The 17,658-nt window shown below is 40.7% G+C and overlaps 1 protein-coding gene across 1 annotated transcript; it reads left to right on the forward strand.

Moving 5' to 3' along the window:
• Positions 1 to 565: 565 nt before the first annotated feature.
• PLEKHA3 (pleckstrin homology domain containing A3) lies at positions 566 to 16,320 on the forward strand. Its single transcript, XM_081315053.1, has 8 exons — positions 566 to 1,154; positions 5,208 to 5,324; positions 6,211 to 6,366; positions 7,670 to 7,806; positions 10,392 to 10,556; positions 11,428 to 11,471; positions 14,150 to 14,265; positions 15,607 to 16,320. The coding sequence occupies exons 1-8, from the start codon at positions 1,115 to 1,117 to the stop codon at positions 15,735 to 15,737; spliced, it is 906 nt and encodes a 301-aa protein (XP_081171179.1). The 5' UTR covers positions 566 to 1,114; the 3' UTR covers positions 15,738 to 16,320.
• The last annotated feature ends 1,338 nt before the right edge of the window (positions 16,321 to 17,658 follow it).

The raw sequence follows: 17,658 nt of genomic DNA on the forward strand, positions 1-17,658 counted from the left end.
CCACCCCAATATTTTCTTGACACGGCTTCCTTTATTACTAGGAGGTGAGCGGGCATGCTTTCTAAATTGATGCCTGCGGGCCAGCGATGCTCTCCAGCCAGACTGGAACTAGCAAGACTTATCCCGTAGGAATACTGGATATGTTCCTCCAGGGCAGGGGTAAGGCAACCTGGGCTCTTTTATGACTCATGGACTTCAACTCCCAGAATTCCTGAGTCAGCATGGCTGACTCAGGAATTCTGGGAGTTGAAGTCCATGAGTCATAAAAGAGCCCAGGTTGCCTACCCCCCCCCCCGCTCCAGGGAAAGACGAATTAGATAGCAAAGAAGCAAATGCGGTTAGATTTTACATTTGGTACGTATACAGGTGGGAGCCTGGAGTACACGATGTATAACAGAGTCTCCCATCCTTGTTTCTGCCGGGGGCGGGGAGAGGAGGAGTGGGAAATGGAAGACAACGATACTCTTCGGAAATCGGCAACCAGGCGAGCATGCGCGTAAGGGCCTGTTTTCCTCGGCCAAGCGACTTCTTCCTGCATCTTCAAACTTAGCCCTTTTATGATTTGTGGACTTCAGCTCCCAGAATTCCTCAGCCAGGCATGCTAGCTGAGGAATTCTGGGAGTTGAAGTCCACAAGTCATAAAAGGGCCAAGTTTGAAGACCCCTGATCTAGGAAGTAAATGGGACGTCGGGGTCGATGGCCCCACACGCACAGGCCCGGGAAAGGGGGAGGGAAAGGGGAAGGCGAAGGCAGGCGAGCGAGCGAGGGGAAGAGACGTCGTTCATTGCTTTGTTTCCTCAGAGACGGGCAATGAGTGACTCCAAACACGCCTGGACAGCCGCGTCTCCCACTGCAGCCGGACCCAAAGGCGGCGGCGGCGGCGGAGGCGGGGGCTGCCCTTCGAGCTAAGCCTCTCAGCCCCTCGATGCCCCTCGCGGATTCCGCCTCCTCCTCCGACTGCTGCTGCTGCTGCTGCTGCCTCTCTGCTGTCACCGCCGCCGGCGCCTTGGAAGGCTGCGGGGCTCGAGGACGGTCGGCCTTGCCGCCGCTGGTGCTGCTCTTGAAGGAGGAGAGGCGGGCGAGCAGGATGGTGCGCCAGGCGCGGCTCTGAACGATGGAAGGCGTCCTGTACAAGTGGACGAATTACCTCACAGGTAAGCTTATCCCGCGCTCGACCTTCGGGCGCGGGAAGGCAGGCAGGCAAGCAGGCGGCAAGGCGGGCTCCTGTCAGTCGCGCGTGGGGGCTGGGCTGCCTTGGCCGTTGGCCTCGGTTGGTGGTTCTGCTTTGAAGACGCCGAGGAGGAATAAAGGCGCGGCCTCTCTTCTCCCGATAACGAGCGAAGCAGCGGGGTGGGGGGAGGGGAAGGACAGAAGCAGCAGCAGCAGCCGCCTCTGGAAGAAAGAAAGAGGCAAGGCCTTGCCCGGTTCAAAAGTCTTGTTGGTAGAGGCAGGGCGGCTGGCTGGCTGGCTGGCTGGCAAGAGTATAAGGCAGGGGTGGGCAACCTTGGCTCTTTTATGACTCGTGGACTTCAACTCCCAGAATTCCTGAGCCAGCCACGCTGAGGGGAAAGGGAGAGGTTTCCAGGCTGAGCCACGCTGGCTCAGGAATTCTGGGAGTTGAAGTCCACGAGTCATAAAAGAGCCAAGGTTGCCTACCCCTGGGCTATAGGGAGATGAAAGGCCCAGGCCTGATATGGCACCTGTAGCTCTTTAGATGCTGGACTCCCAACTCCCATCAGTCCCAGCCAATGGTTAGGAATGATGGGAGAAGTCCATTCCTGGGCTGAAAAGGCTGCTTGTAATCCAGAGCGTAAAGTCACTGGCCCTGGCCTTAAAGCAGGCTTCAGCATTTCAGCAGCTTAGTGGCTTTTGAGTACAGGTAGTCCTCGACTTACAACAGTTCATTTTAGTGACCGAAGTTACACTGGCACTGAAAAATAGGGACTCGTGACCGTTTTGCACACTTTTCGATCATTGCAGCATCTCTGGGGCGACGTGATCAAAATTCAGACGCTTGGCAAATGACTCACATTTATGTCGGTTGCAGTGCACCCAGAGTCATGAGCTCCCCTTTTGCGACCTTCTGACAAGCAAAATCAATGGGGAAGCCAGATTCAGTTAAAATCGTGTTTATTTATTTATTTATTTATTTATTAAATTTTTATACCGCCCTTCTCCCGAAGGACTCAGGGCGGTGTACAGGGCAATAAATATCAAAATGTAAATACAAAAGTTAAAAAAGAGATTAAAAAGAATTAAATAATTATGCCCAAGAATACAATACTAAAAATGTGTTAAGAACTTATTTAAATCCAACCCCAAACCCATCAGACCAGGCCAGATTGTTCGAATAGATAAGTTTTTAAATCACGCCGGAAGGAGCGCAGGTCGGGGGCCATCCGGAGCTCAACCGGAAGGCGGTTCCAAAGGTCTGGCGCGCCCACAGAGAATGCCCTCCCCCTGGGGGCCACCAATCGACATTCTTTGATCGGAGGCACCCTGAGGAGGCCCTCTCTGTGGGAGCGCACTGGACGGAAGGAAGTTGATGCCGGCAGCAGGTGCTGCCGTAGGTAATCCGGACCCATGCCATGTAGGGCTTTGTAGGTCATAACCAGCACCTGGTTATGTTACTAACTTAACCCCAGTGATTCACTTAACAACTGGCAAGAAAGGCTGTAAACGGGACAAAACTCATTTAACAAATGTTTCACTTAGCAACAGAATGTTTGGGCTCAGTTGTGGTCGTAAATCGAGGACTACTTGTAGTAGATACTTTTTAAGCTTTCTACCTTGACTTTTTATTTCAGAAGAAAATCTACTTCATTTCACTCTCTCCTTGTTTTACTGGCTCCCTAGATAATAGCGATTAGGTTTTTCTGGATGGAAAAATAATCAAAAGGGTATTTAAAATTGTCCTGCAATTGATCTCATTATTATTAGGTGTAACAATGAGAAGGAACCACTTCAGGAAAGTTTGCATGTTTTAACATGAGTCATCTTGATACTTCCTGTATTTTAAGGGTACATCTTGTGTATGCTTCATCTCAACCTGAATTATCCTCAGAAGGCTTATATTATAAATATAATATTGCTTATTAGACATGATAGTTTGCTTGAAATAGTTTGGAATTTGGGACCTTTGGTTAGGCATCTATTGATTGTGGTTGATATTTAGAATTTATTTATACAATTTACATCAGATTTGAATCATCAGACTTTTCTTGTTGCTTATTAGAAAGAAATATTTCACTCTGCATCTTGTCAATTCAGATAGTCTTTGACTTATAACAGTTTGCTTAATGACCATTCAAAGTTACATAGGTACTGAAAAAAGTGACTTATGACCATTTTTCACACTTATGACCAATGCAGCATCCCCAGGGTCACAGGATTTACATTTGGATGCTTGACAACTGACTCACATTTATGACGGTTGCAATGTCCCGGGGGTCATGTGATCCCCTTTTGCAACCTTCTGACAAGCAAATGGGGAATGGGGAAACCAAATTCACTTAACTGTGTTACTTAACGATGCAGTGATTCACTTAACAACTGTGGCAAGAAAGGTTGTAAAATGGGGCATAACTCATTTAACAAATGTCTCACTTAGCATCATAGATTTTGGGCTCAGTTGTGGTCCTAAGTCAAGGGCTACCTGTAATCTATAAAAGGCTATAACTAGACTCTGGTATTAAAAGACATGCCCACATATATTCTGGAAGAGGTCATGCTGCTTCCATAATTTTACTAAGAAAACTACATAATTTACTCCATGAAGTCGTTAGAGTAAAGTTAGATTTGAAAAAAACCCAATATTTTTTTTCTTGTATGGGGTCAGCTGAGGGCAAAGGTTACTATGCTCTTTTGGGTTTAGCAAAGCCTTATTTGCATCCCGAATCAAACAGCTTTGCTGATTGGTGCAGTGAGAGCCATAAATGGCTTAATCAGGGCTTTGGCTTGACAACTGTGGCACTGCTTTTGGTTGATACTGTTGTCCTTTCTTGTTCTGCTCTGTGCAAGTCTTTGGATTTCTGCAATATACGGAGTGCCTGGAGGATGTGGATCTGGAGGAAAAGAAACTGGCTACATGACTCTAGCCAGACAGGGTCTCTGGGGTTTGGGACCCCTGGATCTCTGAAGAGTTGCCGTATTGCATTTTTGACAAGGCTGCTGCACAATTTGGAGGACTTCCTGCACTAATGAATCCTGCTCAAAGAGCAGATGGCAATCGCGTCCTGGGGGGGCCTTTTGCAAAGATTCAGCTTGTGTGTCAGCTGCACCATTGTAGGGCTTGGAGTTTCTGCTCATAGTCAGTCATGCCCAGGTCACTTCCCATTTTGGACTGTTGCAACGCACCCTGCACAGAGCTGCTCTGTAAAGCCACCTGCAACTGGAAATTCTATCTAATCCAGAATTCGGCAGGGTGTGTAATTCTGGACACCCCACAGGTGAACCATGTTATACCGCTATTGCTCGGCTGAATGGGCTTCTTTGAAGATTCTGGCTATCCGTTATCTTCCTCTCTTGGAGGACTTCCATCCACCTCACTAGATTGCAATAGGTGAAGTTCGCTGTAGGTTTCCCCCTCCCAAAAAATCTGGTGGGTTCTAGAAAGCAAACCTTACTTGTAGATGTGCCTAACTTGTGCATTTGCCCCCCCTCTGAAGTGTGCAGGGTGCCAAATCTCGTTAGCTTCCCAAAGGCTGCTAAGAGCCTGTATTGGTGGTTTAATGATGGGATTGTTATAGTGCTTGATGGTATTAAAAGATTTTTCATTCTTTTTGTATCTTATTATCCGTCTGTCTGTTGTTTAGAAAAAGAAACCTATAATTTGTCTATTTGTTCTTAGCCACGTAGAGCTACTTTATATAATATGACAGCTGTATAAATCTTTTAAAACCTCAGATGCATAAACTTAATATGTCCATCTATGCCAGCAGAGTGAATTGCAGAAGTGAAATTTATCGGCAATTTAAAGTTCTTTAGAAGAGCTATTTAGGTCTTTCTATTTAATAAATATCAATTTTCAAAACGCAGGTTAGTCTATGTATGTTATTAAAACGGCAGCATTTATTCCCAAACGTAATGTGAATAAACCTGAATCTTGCTTTCGGCTGTAAGTTCTATGTGAAGGATGGTGTTGCAGTGTATGTAAAAATTACATTTGTAGCAAAACAGGTGAACATTGTTTTCTGCACTTTTCTTAGGTTGGAAGCCTCGCTGGTTTGTTCTGGATAACGGGATATTGTCCTATTACGATTCGCAGGATGATGTTTGTAAAGGCAGCAAAGGAAGCATAAAAATGGCCGTTTGTGAAATCAAAGGTAAGATTAGCACTGTGGAATTTGCCTTTTATTTTGGCCTCTGCAGTTATCAGAGCTAAGGCATGGGGGTGTACAGTTAGGCTTTTCTGGTTCTAAACTGTTTACTTGTAGGAACACATAATATGGAGCCATAGCAACTTTTGTGGGGGAGAAGAAGGATCCTAAGAAATGGACATGAGCTCAATTCTGGAACTAAACATAGTTTCCAAGACTGAACATGTCCTTGAGACATCTTTTTCCTTAAGTTTAAAAGCATGTCTGCTTCTGTTCCTGATTACACTGGGTGTACCTGCCTTTGGTGGCAATTTTTGATAAAGCACAGAGAACATCTAAGTAAGTGTCGTCTACCTTTGAATACAAACTCTTGAATCTGAAGAATGAAATATATGTTAATATCACAGAAGCACAGAGAGAACAACACTAATTACACAAGTATACCCTTCTGTTATTCTTCTACAATGCCATGCGAAGTGGGGAGGGGTTATTGCAAGTGCATCTGTGCCTGTTAGCACTGCTTTGTCAATCCCTTACGTAAAGTAATACATTTTATATTTAAAAAAATCCTAAATTATTATTTTTTGAATCTTTTATTATATTGATTAAATTGTGCACTGTCTAGACCAGGGGTAGGCAACCTCGGCTCTTTTATGACTCATGGACTTCAACTCCCAGCTGACTCAGGAATTCTGGGAGTTGAAGTCCATGAGTCATAAAAGAGCCGAGGTTGCCTACCCCTGGTCTAGACTCTAGAGCCTTTACATTTGGGAGATGGGCAGTTAAATTTGATATATGAATAAATAAATTTTATTTAGCTAACACTTTTCTTACTCTTAAGTGATTTTACAAAATGTATAAGCTTATTTTATGTTTTTGCCTCTTTCCTAAGTTCATCCTATAGATAGCACCAGAATGGAGCTAATAATTCCAGGAGAACAGCACTTTTACATGAAAGCTGTTAACGCCGCTGAGCGACAAAGGTGGCTAGTAGCCCTTGGGAGCTCCAAAGCTTGCCTGACAGATTCCAGAAGTAAAAAAGAAAAAGGTGCATATGTTTTCTAAAATATTATGGAATTGTTAAAAGTTACCTTCTTGAAACCCAAGTAGCTTCTTCAAAACCATCAAAAGTACACGTAATATTCGCTACTATTGCAAACATGTAATTTTATTTCTTTCATGATTAGAAAGCATCATGATTCACTTCCCATGTGTTGACCTGTAGGGGAGCTTTTGTAGCCATGTGGCTTTGCTTAACCGAATCACCGAGTTGGAAGGGACCTTGGAAGGAAACCCTATAACCATTTGAGACAAGTGGTGTCCATCCCATCATAAACATTTTGGGAATGTCAGTGTTGGAAATTAGCTGAGTGTCATTGAAGTTGCTAATTTTTTTTCTCAGTTACGTATATTCAGATCTGTTCCTTTTGTTTTTGTTGAGATATTTTTACTTAAAAGTAAAACCCACTGCTTTTGTTGATCCTAGTTCAGGGCGCACATAATTCTACTGTCCTGACCAACAATGAATGTACAGATAGTCCTCGACTTATGGCCACAATTGAGCCCAAATTTCTGTTGCAAAGCAAGACATTTGTTAAGTGAGTTTTGCCCCAGTCAGTGACCTTTCTTGTCACAGTTGTTCAGTGAATCACTGTTGTTAAGTTAGTAACACAATTGTTAAATGACTGCCTGTCAGAAGGTCGCAAAAGGGGACCTGGAACACTGCGACCTTATGAGTGAGTTGCCAAGTGCCTGAATTTTGATCATGTGACCATGGTTGTAAGAGTGAAAAATGGTCATAAGTCACTTTTTTGGTGCTGTTGTAACTTTGAACGGTCACTAAATGAACTGTTGTAAATCAAGGACTACCAGTACTGTATGATAGATTAGAATGTGTCAGTCAGGTGAAGAAAACGTAGAATAATAGTTCTTGGAATCGTCCCATTCAGAGAAGCCAGATACTTAGGAATACTGCAGATTTCAGAGTGATTCTGTCGTTGGACATGAATACTATAAATAAAGGAAGGCAAAATTGACCCATATACACTAATACTGTTTCCTGTGTAACATAGCATCTCTGTTTTCAAAGGAGCTAACCCTGCCGTCAGTCACTTTTGCAGGGTGCATCAAAACAGGTAGCATGCTCTACACACTTCGTAAACCCATTGGAAAAAATGGATTTATGAAGAACTACAAAATAGAGGTAAAATTGGAAATTGGCAAAAAGATCAGAAGTTTAACAAGTTTGCAGGCAGTTTTAAAGAGATTAAATGTGAATATTGATTTTTATTTTTGAGGACGGTACTTATAACCATGATTAGTGAAGTTTCCATTTTCTGATATTCTTCCAGAAATAAGTGAAACCAACGAATCTCTAAAAACCAAAATGTCTGAACTGCGTCTCTATTGTGACCTCTTGATGCAGCAGGTCCATACGATACAAGAATATGTTCATCATGATGAGAATCATTCCTCACCTAGCATTGAGGTAATATATAATTGTTTGAAGGAGCTTTTATTCACCTATTTAAGTTTTTGGATTATAAGGATGTGTAACAGTATCACGTTAGATCCATAGCTTTATCGGAGAGTATCTTAGTAGCCCATCACTGCCATACTACCAGTAATAATTGAATCTCACAGATATACAAAATACTTTTAGATTATATTTTTAAATGTTTATTGTTCCCTTCAAATGTAGTAAAATCTTAATTTAACTGTTTTTTTGGAAATATGCATTCTCTGTTTTTAGTCTGTTAAATCCGAATGTCCACTACATCCAAATTGTTTATTTTTGTCAACTTACATCATTTTGCACAGTATAATTTGTGTCAGTACCGATCATTTGATCTAGATTGATATTTTGCGTGTCAAATTACAAAAATTGATAAAAATTACCTAAGCAGTTCAATTGCTTTAGAAACAATGGACTGTTTGTGGCCAAAGTCTTAATATTTTTTTTAGATTGCATCTAAAATTATTGATTGAATCAACTTCAACTTCAGTAATAAAACCCAGAGAATCAAGGTTTTAATGTATCAGCAAAATATCCCATACAAGAAAGTTTGGCTACAAAAATGAAGACACTTGAAACATGTAACAAAACTGTCATTGTATTTTCCTGTTTAGAATTCCAGATTTTATCACATTCTATTCCCTCTCTCTTTTCCACATCTCCCTTTTTCCCCCCCTGTCCTTGGAATAGAAAGAATTACCATTTAATAATAATAATAATAATAATAATAATAATAATAATAATAATAATAATAATAATAATAATAATAATAATAATAATAATTTGGAAGGGACCTTGGACGTCATCTAGTCCAACCCCCTGCTAAGGCAGGAAACCCTATACCATTTCAGACAAATGGCTGGCCAGTCTCTTCTTAAAAACTTCCAGTGTTGGAGCATTCACCACTTCTGGAGGCAGGTTGTTCCACTGGTTAGTTGTTCTAACTGTCATTTTATTCTCATTTGCTGTGTTTTCTTCAGTAGTTTTGTAAAGCAAGTGGATCGCCTAGTGGGGTTGTCGGGAAACAGGAATAAATGTGTGTGTGTTGTGTTTATATATGTGTGCATGTTGTTTTCATCTACTTCCTTCCACACATTATAAAGATAAGTTGTTAAGTTAGGAGCCGCACATCTAATATTTTTCCCAAGTTATTTAACAGATGGAGCATTTCAGAGAACAAGTGCCTTTGAGATCTGAGTCCATCTAATAACTTCATAAACTATAAAGAAATGTGATATAATCAAATTTTGTTTTAAGTTCTGCAAAAAAATACCCCGACTGTTTCATCAGAGATACATTGGTTCATTCAGCAGCCCTATTATAATATAACATATGCAGTGAGACTAGTAGGATGACATTATGAAGTAAAATTGTTTTATTTATTTATGTATTTTATTTGTATCCCACCTTTATTATTTTTACAAACAACCTAAAGCAGTGAACACATACAACATATCTTATAAATTATAATAATTTATAAAACACTTAAAATAGTGTGGTGGAATAAAAATAGGAAAAGCCTCTTAACAAGTTAACCTTGTTGAAAATTGCATTTATTTCACCCAGATAAATAAAGGAATTCTTGACCATCTATCTGTATCTTGTTTCATTGGTGACCTAATTTATATTAACCAGTGTCAGAAACATTTTTAGAAGTCATTAAACCAAGGTAATAAAAATCAGCAAACAATTGCAAAGCGTATGGGTTAATATATCAAAATTATTACTGAGTAATGTAGTCTTATCTACCCAATTTATAGATTAACTAGACAAAAATGTAACTTCTATTAAAATAAACTAGATGCACCTACCCCTAATCTTATCTATGAAATATAAAGCAACTTTTGAAGGCAATGGCTGTTTTCTATTTTATCTCAATTACCACATTATCAGCAATATTTTCAGAATTTTTGTTGACAAAATCAGGATGTTGAAGAGCTAATTATTTAAGAAGTATATGTAATTCATGTAATTTCTGTTGAGATCTTGTGTTGTAGATTAAAAGAAGAAAATGCACTATTGGAATACAATCTAGTTGCTCAGTAAATGTACCTACTTAACCATACCATACTTAACCATTAAGGTATGAATCTCCAGACTTTTGTGGAGTCTATTTGCTTCAGATCAACAAACTCCTCCCACCTTATAAAACCTTTCTCAGCACCTAAAGAAATAATAACTATTTTAGTGGTGGCGAACCTTTTAGAGACCGAGTGCCCAAACTGCAACCGAAAACCCACTTATTTATCGCTGGGTGCCAGGTGGGCGTGGCCCACTGGGTGGTTGTGGTCATGGAAGATTGGGTGGGTGTGGCCAAGGTGGGTGTGGTCACCTCAATGTTGCTCATGGGGAGGGACACCTGGCGGGGTGGGCAGGGTTGGGGGAGCAGGTGGGGCGCCATTGGAAAAATATTTGGTGTTCATCGAAGTAAGTTAAGTCCCTACAAACCAGCAATTGCTGGTTTATAGTTACATGACAGTTAAATTGGTGAAAAGTTTTGCTAGGAAAACACTTTGCTCTAAGAGTTTCCAATATCTGCTCTTTCCTTTTGTTTTCAGAATATGAACGAGGCTTCTTCCTTGCTCAGTGCCACCTGTGACACCTTTATCACGACACTTGAAGAATGTGTGAAAATTGCAAATGCCAAATTTAAGCCAGAGATGTTTCCATTGCCTCATCCTGATCCTTTAGTTTCTCCTGTGTCTCCTTCACCTGTGCAAATGGTTGGATATTCTTCAATTCTTTGTGGAACTTTGGGAGGGAGCAATAGGGGATAAGCTAACGTACGGTTCCTCAGTGTTGTCCTTGTTCAGCTCACCAGGCTAGGCTTCTGCCATCAGTTACGAAAGCCTCAAACCTTATAGGAAGCCTTGCCTTTAGAAATGTGTATTTCTGATTTTATTTTATTTTTTTTATTTTAATCCCATTTATATCCCGCCCTTCTCCGAAGACTCAGGGCGGCTTACAATTTAAGCACAAACCAATGTGCTTAGCAATAGCTAACAATAACAATAACAATCCTGCACGTTGTGGAGGATATTGCCACATACTTTTACTGCCCAATAATATTTGTCCATGGGCAAAAAACCAAGATCACCCATGGCAGGCATGTCAAACTCGCGATGTTATGTGACGTCGCGCGATGTCTCGTGACTTTTCCCCCATTGCCAGCAATGGGGTGGGCACGGTTTCTTCGTGACGCATCTGGCCGGCAGTTTGACACGCCTGACCTATGGAGTTTAATGGAAATTGAGGACCTCCGTGGCTGAGTAGTCCCCAGCCCTAATCCGTTCTGACCTTCCAAGCAGCCATGGTGTCTTCTCCTCCTTTGCTTAAACATAGTGCTTCCAGATCTCCTTGCTCTTGGGAAACTAAATACTAAAAACAACAATAAAAACAAGATTTTTTTTAAAATTCTGATGTTGTAAATGTCATTTACTTTCAGATAATGCATATTCCTCCTCTGTAAATTCTGGAAAAAAACCCAGTTTAAATACATGTTTTTAAAATAATATTTCATCAGAAATGGACTAAAATACAGTTAGTATTTCAAAATTTATAATAACCTGATTTACTACTTATATTATTTTTTAGATGAAACGTTCTGTTAGCCATCCTGGAACTTGTACCCTCGAGAGGTAAGTATGAAGTTGTGATTAAATGATTACTGTTTCAGAACCAAACAAATTAGAACCAAAATGTTAAGATTCACTTATCACATTGTGAAATACTGTCCGATCCCAAATCAGTGGGAATAGCCCATGGTCTGGCAATTGAAATTCACAGCCTGTTGCTTCACATAAGTTTTGAAAAGATGTAGTTCTGGTGAGTTTCTCTTACATGATATAATTGGAAATTAATTCATGACTAGATTGAATTCACTATGACAGTTTGGTCTTGTACAGGCAGTCCTCATTTTGTGGCTGTTCACAGTTATGACCTTGTAAGTCAGGGCACTCAAAAGTGAGATGTCACATGACTGACTGGTGTACTGCGGTAATCCCAGCACTCTCTTTGCGGTTGTTAACCAAGAATAAATAGTCGCCGCAATCTAAGCCATTCTGGCCTTGGTCCCTCCCAGCCCCACAGGCCTCAATAAGTTAAGGGACTGTCTCCAACTCACCCCATCCACCTATCTCTACCCTTTGGCCACCCTACACCCAGAACTGCCAGTTTGCCCTAGCAAGTGCCAGCCAGCCAGCCAGCTTGTTTGTTTGTTTAGCTGCCAATTCTCTCCCAATTCCCTACGCCAACCTTTTGCCTTTTATGCCCAAGGGCTGCAGCTGGAGCGTCTCACTGCCTTGGATGTTTCTTTTTCAGAGCCGGCTTCCCTAGCAGATGTTTCCTACGTGTGATTCCCTGAGCGCTGTCTTTATAAAGCCGCGCTGCCTGCTGGTGCTTGCTAGGCTTCATGGGCACTGCAGCGTGGGCTGGGGAGCCCTGTAAGAAGCTGGAGCATCCTGGGTAGCATAGTGGCCATGGGTCCAAAAAAAAAAGAAAGAGCCAAAGGTAGCAAGGTGCTTCTGCTTTAGCAGCTGGGCACCAAAAACAGAGGGCCGCTGTGAGGAACTGAGAAGGCAGCTCGGTGAATTAAGGCTTGCTGAGGTTGGTGAAGCTTCCCAGATGAAAACATTGTGCAGGGTGGCCAAAAGGTCACAGACGAGGGAGGAAGCTAGGCTGGTGGGGGAAATTAAAATGCCCCTGCAGTTGTAAATGTGGGCAGTTGCCAAGTGTCTGAATTTTGATCATGGGACTGTGGGGGGGGGGGTGTTTTGCTGCTGCAACGGTTATAACTTTGGGCATAGGTCGTAAGTCCGTTTTTCATTTCCTTCACCTCGTCTCGAATGCTATAAAAAACGCTAGCTGTTGATTTCTGATTTTTAAGAAAAAAACTATTCAATTTCAAGAAAAGTTAAAATGCAAAGAAAAGGAAAAAAGAAAATTAGAAAAAAAGAAAAGCTCAGCAAAAGAGCAGAAGTAGGAGAATTTTTCAGAGAAAAAAGGGAAAAATGGAAGAATGATTTCTACCTTTCTTTGGTGCAGATACAAATATATAAACAACAGTAACCCAAAGCATTTCTATAATCAGTTCTAACAATTTCTAAAATCAAAGTTTCGCTTCTTTTGCTTTCAAGCAAAAAGTCCAGACGTGGTTTCCAGGTAGAAACAAAGCTGGACAAGCTCTTTTCTTTTATCAAAGTAGTCAGTTTTGCCATTTCAGCCAATTCCATGAGCTTCACCATCCATTCTTCCATTGTATGAATTTGTAGATCATTCTAGCTCCTTTATCACGTATGAAAACCAAGTCCCATGCTTTCTTTCAGTCTGTTTACCCATCAATCCTAAAAGAAAATTTTCTGATTTCAGTTGTACGTTTATTTTAAGAATTCTCTGGATTAAAATACATATTGGATCCCAGTATTGTTAGCTTTCTTCACATGTCCACTAAAGATGATAAAAAGTACCCTTATTTTGAGAGCATTTGCAACATATGTTTGACACACTCTCTTATGCACCTTTAACAATTTAATGTGGTGTTAGTACCAAGTACCAACCATATATCATCTTATAAAAATTATCTTACAATTCAGTGTAAATTTCAGCTCTTTGCAGCACAAAGTCTCCTACTGATAAAAGATTATGTTGCCCATCATGTGATCTTTAACATATTCATCTTCTGTATTAATTTTCAATGAAATCTTAAAATATCATGTTCATTACTGGTATAAAAATCTAATTTAAATTCAGTTTACTTGTTTGTAAAAATTACAATTCTTCCTGTTCATTTTAAACCTTTCAATTGAGCATGAGCAAACTATTGACAAGTACGACTTTTTGTTTCCATTTCTTCTCTTGATTTTAATTTAGGTCCTCCTTTAAAAAAATAAATGAATCTCAATAGGTCAACCAAGTTTGTGTAACTATCATTTCTCTTTTAAAAAAAGCTTCTCAGGTCACACCCGTAGAGGAATTTGGGGAGTCCATCTTGCTTTATAACTTTTAGAAACTCTCAGTAGGACATGCTTAATGAAGAGTTTATTAAGATCTATATTAACCTTAACTTTACCATACTATAAATAGCCATGCCACCCAAATTCCAAAATGATATTTGGGTATTTTGTGTATCATCTGGTTTAACTCTTTAGAGTATTTATGTTTAGCCCATAACATGAAGTGGTTCTTCACTTTTTCATCTTTTGCAGTATTATTTTTTTTTTGGCAATGTATACCAGGGATTTACAAATAAGATTAATGAATCCAAGAGAACTGGATTCTCTTGAATATGTCATAACTTGTGCAATACTCTTAATTTTAGGAGCAGTCGCTTTGGAAAAGAACCAAATGTGTCTTCCCATCAGCTTTCCCACCGGTGGAGAAGAACAGTCTCAGATACAGAACCTGCCATAGATGTTCCCTTTGAAGATACAGACAGTAAGGACATACTACCTTATGGATGTTGTCATTACTTTGTACTCATTTTTCTTACATCTTAGCCTGTGTTTTTGCTAGAATAACAGTGAATCTCAAACTAAGCTACAGTAACTCTCTCACACTACACTTGTTCAACTAAGATGGATTCAGTACTTTGTTAAAGATAGAGAACAGGCACAATGCTGTAAGTAGCGAAAAAGTGCGCACGAAAACACTGAAGTGGTGATTCAGAGAAATGTTTTCCCTAACTTTAATGATGTTAAGCAGTGGCAATTTTCTTACATAGTAGACGTATCTTAAGTTAAAATTAAACTCAGTGGTATTTCTTCTTGTGTGAAGAAGGAAGATCAGGACGAAGAGTCGGACAGTGTGAGGACTCAAGCCTCTTTTGTAGCCTCTCATCTCTGTCTGACTGCAATAACTGAAAATCCAACGCAGTGTGTTTCCCATTTGGGGGTGAGATAGTTTTAAAAAGCGAGGAAAGCCCCCCCCCCCAAGGCCTCTCTAGGAAAAACTCAGGGGGGAAAAAAAACGAAAATCCTTTTCTTACTCTTTCATGTGACACGATCCTGCCACTATAACCACTGCTTCTCCCCATTTGTGCAGTCCTGACTTACACAGGGCAGTCCATTCCTGTGGTCGGTTTTCTGAATTGCACACGGGATTCCCAACACATGGGGCTGGGTGCTAGTTGAGCTTTTAATGGGGTCTCATACCTGAGCAGGTCCCAGTGCACTAGCTTTCTTCAGAAGGGATCTAACTCTGAAATGTGATTTACTATATATACAGTATGTAGGACTTTGACCTTGGGATGGTTTCTTGGTAACAGTATAAAATAGATGGCAATGGGAAGGCTGGCATACCAAAGGCTGTTGCTAGGCTAAGTAGAAGCAATAGAAGAAAATACTTGTAGCTCCGGGCTGAACTGTGGAGCCCTACTGAATTTCATCACCCAACTGGGTAACATTTTGGGAGTAGGGTACACTGACAGGGCAAGGCACTGTATATAAACAGAGAGCAAACCCCATCACCTTTCAGCAACGAAGATGTTACCCAGTTGGTTAATGAAATGTCTGGGGGAAAAAGACACCAACCATGTTGAGAGAGCATCAAAGACTCTACAGGTAGATAATGCTTGCTTGAGTGGACAAGTATGGGCCTGAGAGCTTCCTAGCTATCTGTCCACATGAAGCAAAATCTGCCAGGGAAGAGTAGAGTAAAGGCTTCATTTGGAACATCTTTCCTTAGTTCACAGCCCTCTGATTCAGATTCGATAATGTCTCCTTGTGTGAAGTAAGCAAAGAAGGGCAAGGTGACTGAGGCGTGCTTTTCATGTTGCAGGACTAGCAACATTCAATTCTAGAGGAGCCCTCAATGGAGATTTGGCACCCCCAGCTGTTCCAGAAGCGAAGCTGTTGCTGCCTCAGAAACCCAGAGTGGCCGAAGAGACTCTTTCTGAGCCAATCTCCTGAGGAAAGAGAAGACCCCCCACTTCCTCTGAGTAATGCTATGCAAAAGCTGCTGTAATCCTGCTCTTTATCGTGGGGGAGTAGTAGTTCCCCATGTGAAGGTTTTCTCTGCACTTTATAGAATAATGTAAAAACTATCTTGGAAGTGTATTTTATCTTTATATAGTTGACTTGCAAAAGTTATTTTCCTAAAAAGAAAATTTCAGTTTGGGTATTTTTTAATGGATAGGTGGATGCCTCTTTGTAAATACTGCTCTTCTTTTTACTGGGTGTGATAAGTCAGACCAACCTTGAGAAACAGGTTTCAGATCTAGAATAGGAAAAACCTGTGCCCTAGATTGATCTGCTGAATTTAATCTCAAGAGTTGCTTTACCAGAAATGGATTCTTCTGAGTACGCTCTCTTTCCCACTAATATCAGTGGCAATCCATCATATTGTAATGGCACTTTTTATTTCAGGACAAATTTGTGGTGGTGTTTGTTAAAAGAATGAGATGGTTCCTAAAAGGTATCTCAGAAGTAATCACTTGCCCGCCTCTGTCTTTTTTAGTTTAAAGATACAGTCTAGATCAGGGGTAGGCAACCTCGGCTCTTTTATGACTCATGGACTTCAACTCCCAGAATTCCTGAGTCAGCTGACTCAGGAATTCTGGGAGTTGAAGTCCATGAGTCATAAAAGAGCCGAGGTTGCCTACCCCTGGTCTAGATTCTTAAAGTATATCTGAAATTCCATTGAACAAGGTAGAAGGTCAGTGAATCAGAGGGAATATTTCAGCCAAAATTAAACACTGAGTTCCACCAGTGCTATCAAGTGAAATTGATATGCAGAGATTTTATAATGCTTAGTTTCAGTTAGACCTTCCCTGATTAATTAAATCCCAGCCTAATCGTTCAAAGCATCTGCCTTTTTTTCTTTGACTTGCACCCAAAAATATAGCCAATCAGAAATATGTCATGGATGTGCAGTATTTTTTCTAAGCACACATACAAAATATGTGATTATGATGCATTACGCTATACACTGGTTAAAGATATTTTAACATTTTAAAAACTATGTATTCCTTTTTGCACTATTTATTGTTACTGTGTTGAAGAGATAAGAAGACGGGCTTAATTTTTGTTGAGGAGATTTTTCTCACTAAATATGCCTTGTGGCAGTGTTTGCTTGCTTGTTTTTTCAAGTTAATTGGGCAGAATCCATCCAGTGTTGGGGCTTACAACCTCAAGTAAAGGCATATTTTAATCTTCTTGTGTTTAAAACATTGCCTGGATTGACCCCCCCCTCCTCCCCCAACTTTTCTTTTTTAGTTCCAGGCAAAAATAATATTCAGAGTGTCCTTTCACCAAAGTTGTTTTTTTTTAAATTTAATGCTGCTTTATAAAATCTGTTCTTCAGCTGCTGTTGTAATGTATTCGTGTTTGCAGCAGAACATGTATGTTAATGATCCTTTATACCAAAGGAAGGGTGGCTTTTGCCATGGTGGGCGGAAAAATACAGCAAGATCCTCTCTTCTGTTCACTTGCTTCTGTCGGTGCTGGGAGGCAGGGGTCCCCGACCTTGGAAACATTAAGACTTGTGGACTTCAGCTCCTGGAATTCCTCAGCCAACATGGCTGAGTTGAAGTCCACAAGTCTTAAAAGTTGCCGAGGTTGGGGACCCCCTGATCTATGGTACGTCATGGGCCCGGTTGGTCCAAAATCGCTCTGGCGGTGCCACTCTGTTTCTGCCACAGCAAAGAGGAAAGATGGGACTTGAAGTTCAGCAATGTTTGCACAGACAATGTCGGAGGGGTTGCGTCCAAAGTTGTTAAGTGTTTTGAAATGTATATTCTTGTTTTTTATTCACTTTGGAATAGATTTAGTTAATAATGTATTGACCATGGAGCACTTTTTAAAAAAATAAAAAATAAAAATGGCTTTTTTT

Source organism: Vipera berus, assembly GCF_964194415.1.
Source record: "Vipera berus genome assembly, chromosome: 1".
Taxonomy (NCBI): domain Eukaryota; kingdom Metazoa; phylum Chordata; class Lepidosauria; order Squamata; family Viperidae; genus Vipera; species Vipera berus.

Coding starts and splice junctions, on each gene's coding strand:
- PLEKHA3 (XM_081315053.1), top strand. CDS start 1,115: ATGGAAGGCGTCCTGTACAAGTGGACGAATTACCTCACAG. Junction 7,807..10,391: donor ATTCCTCACCTAGCATTGAG/GTAATATATAAT, acceptor TTTTGTTTTCAG/AATATGAACGAGGCTTCTTC. Junction 10,557..11,427: donor CTCCTTCACCTGTGCAAATG/GTTGGATATTCT, acceptor ATTATTTTTTAG/ATGAAACGTTCTGTTAGCCA.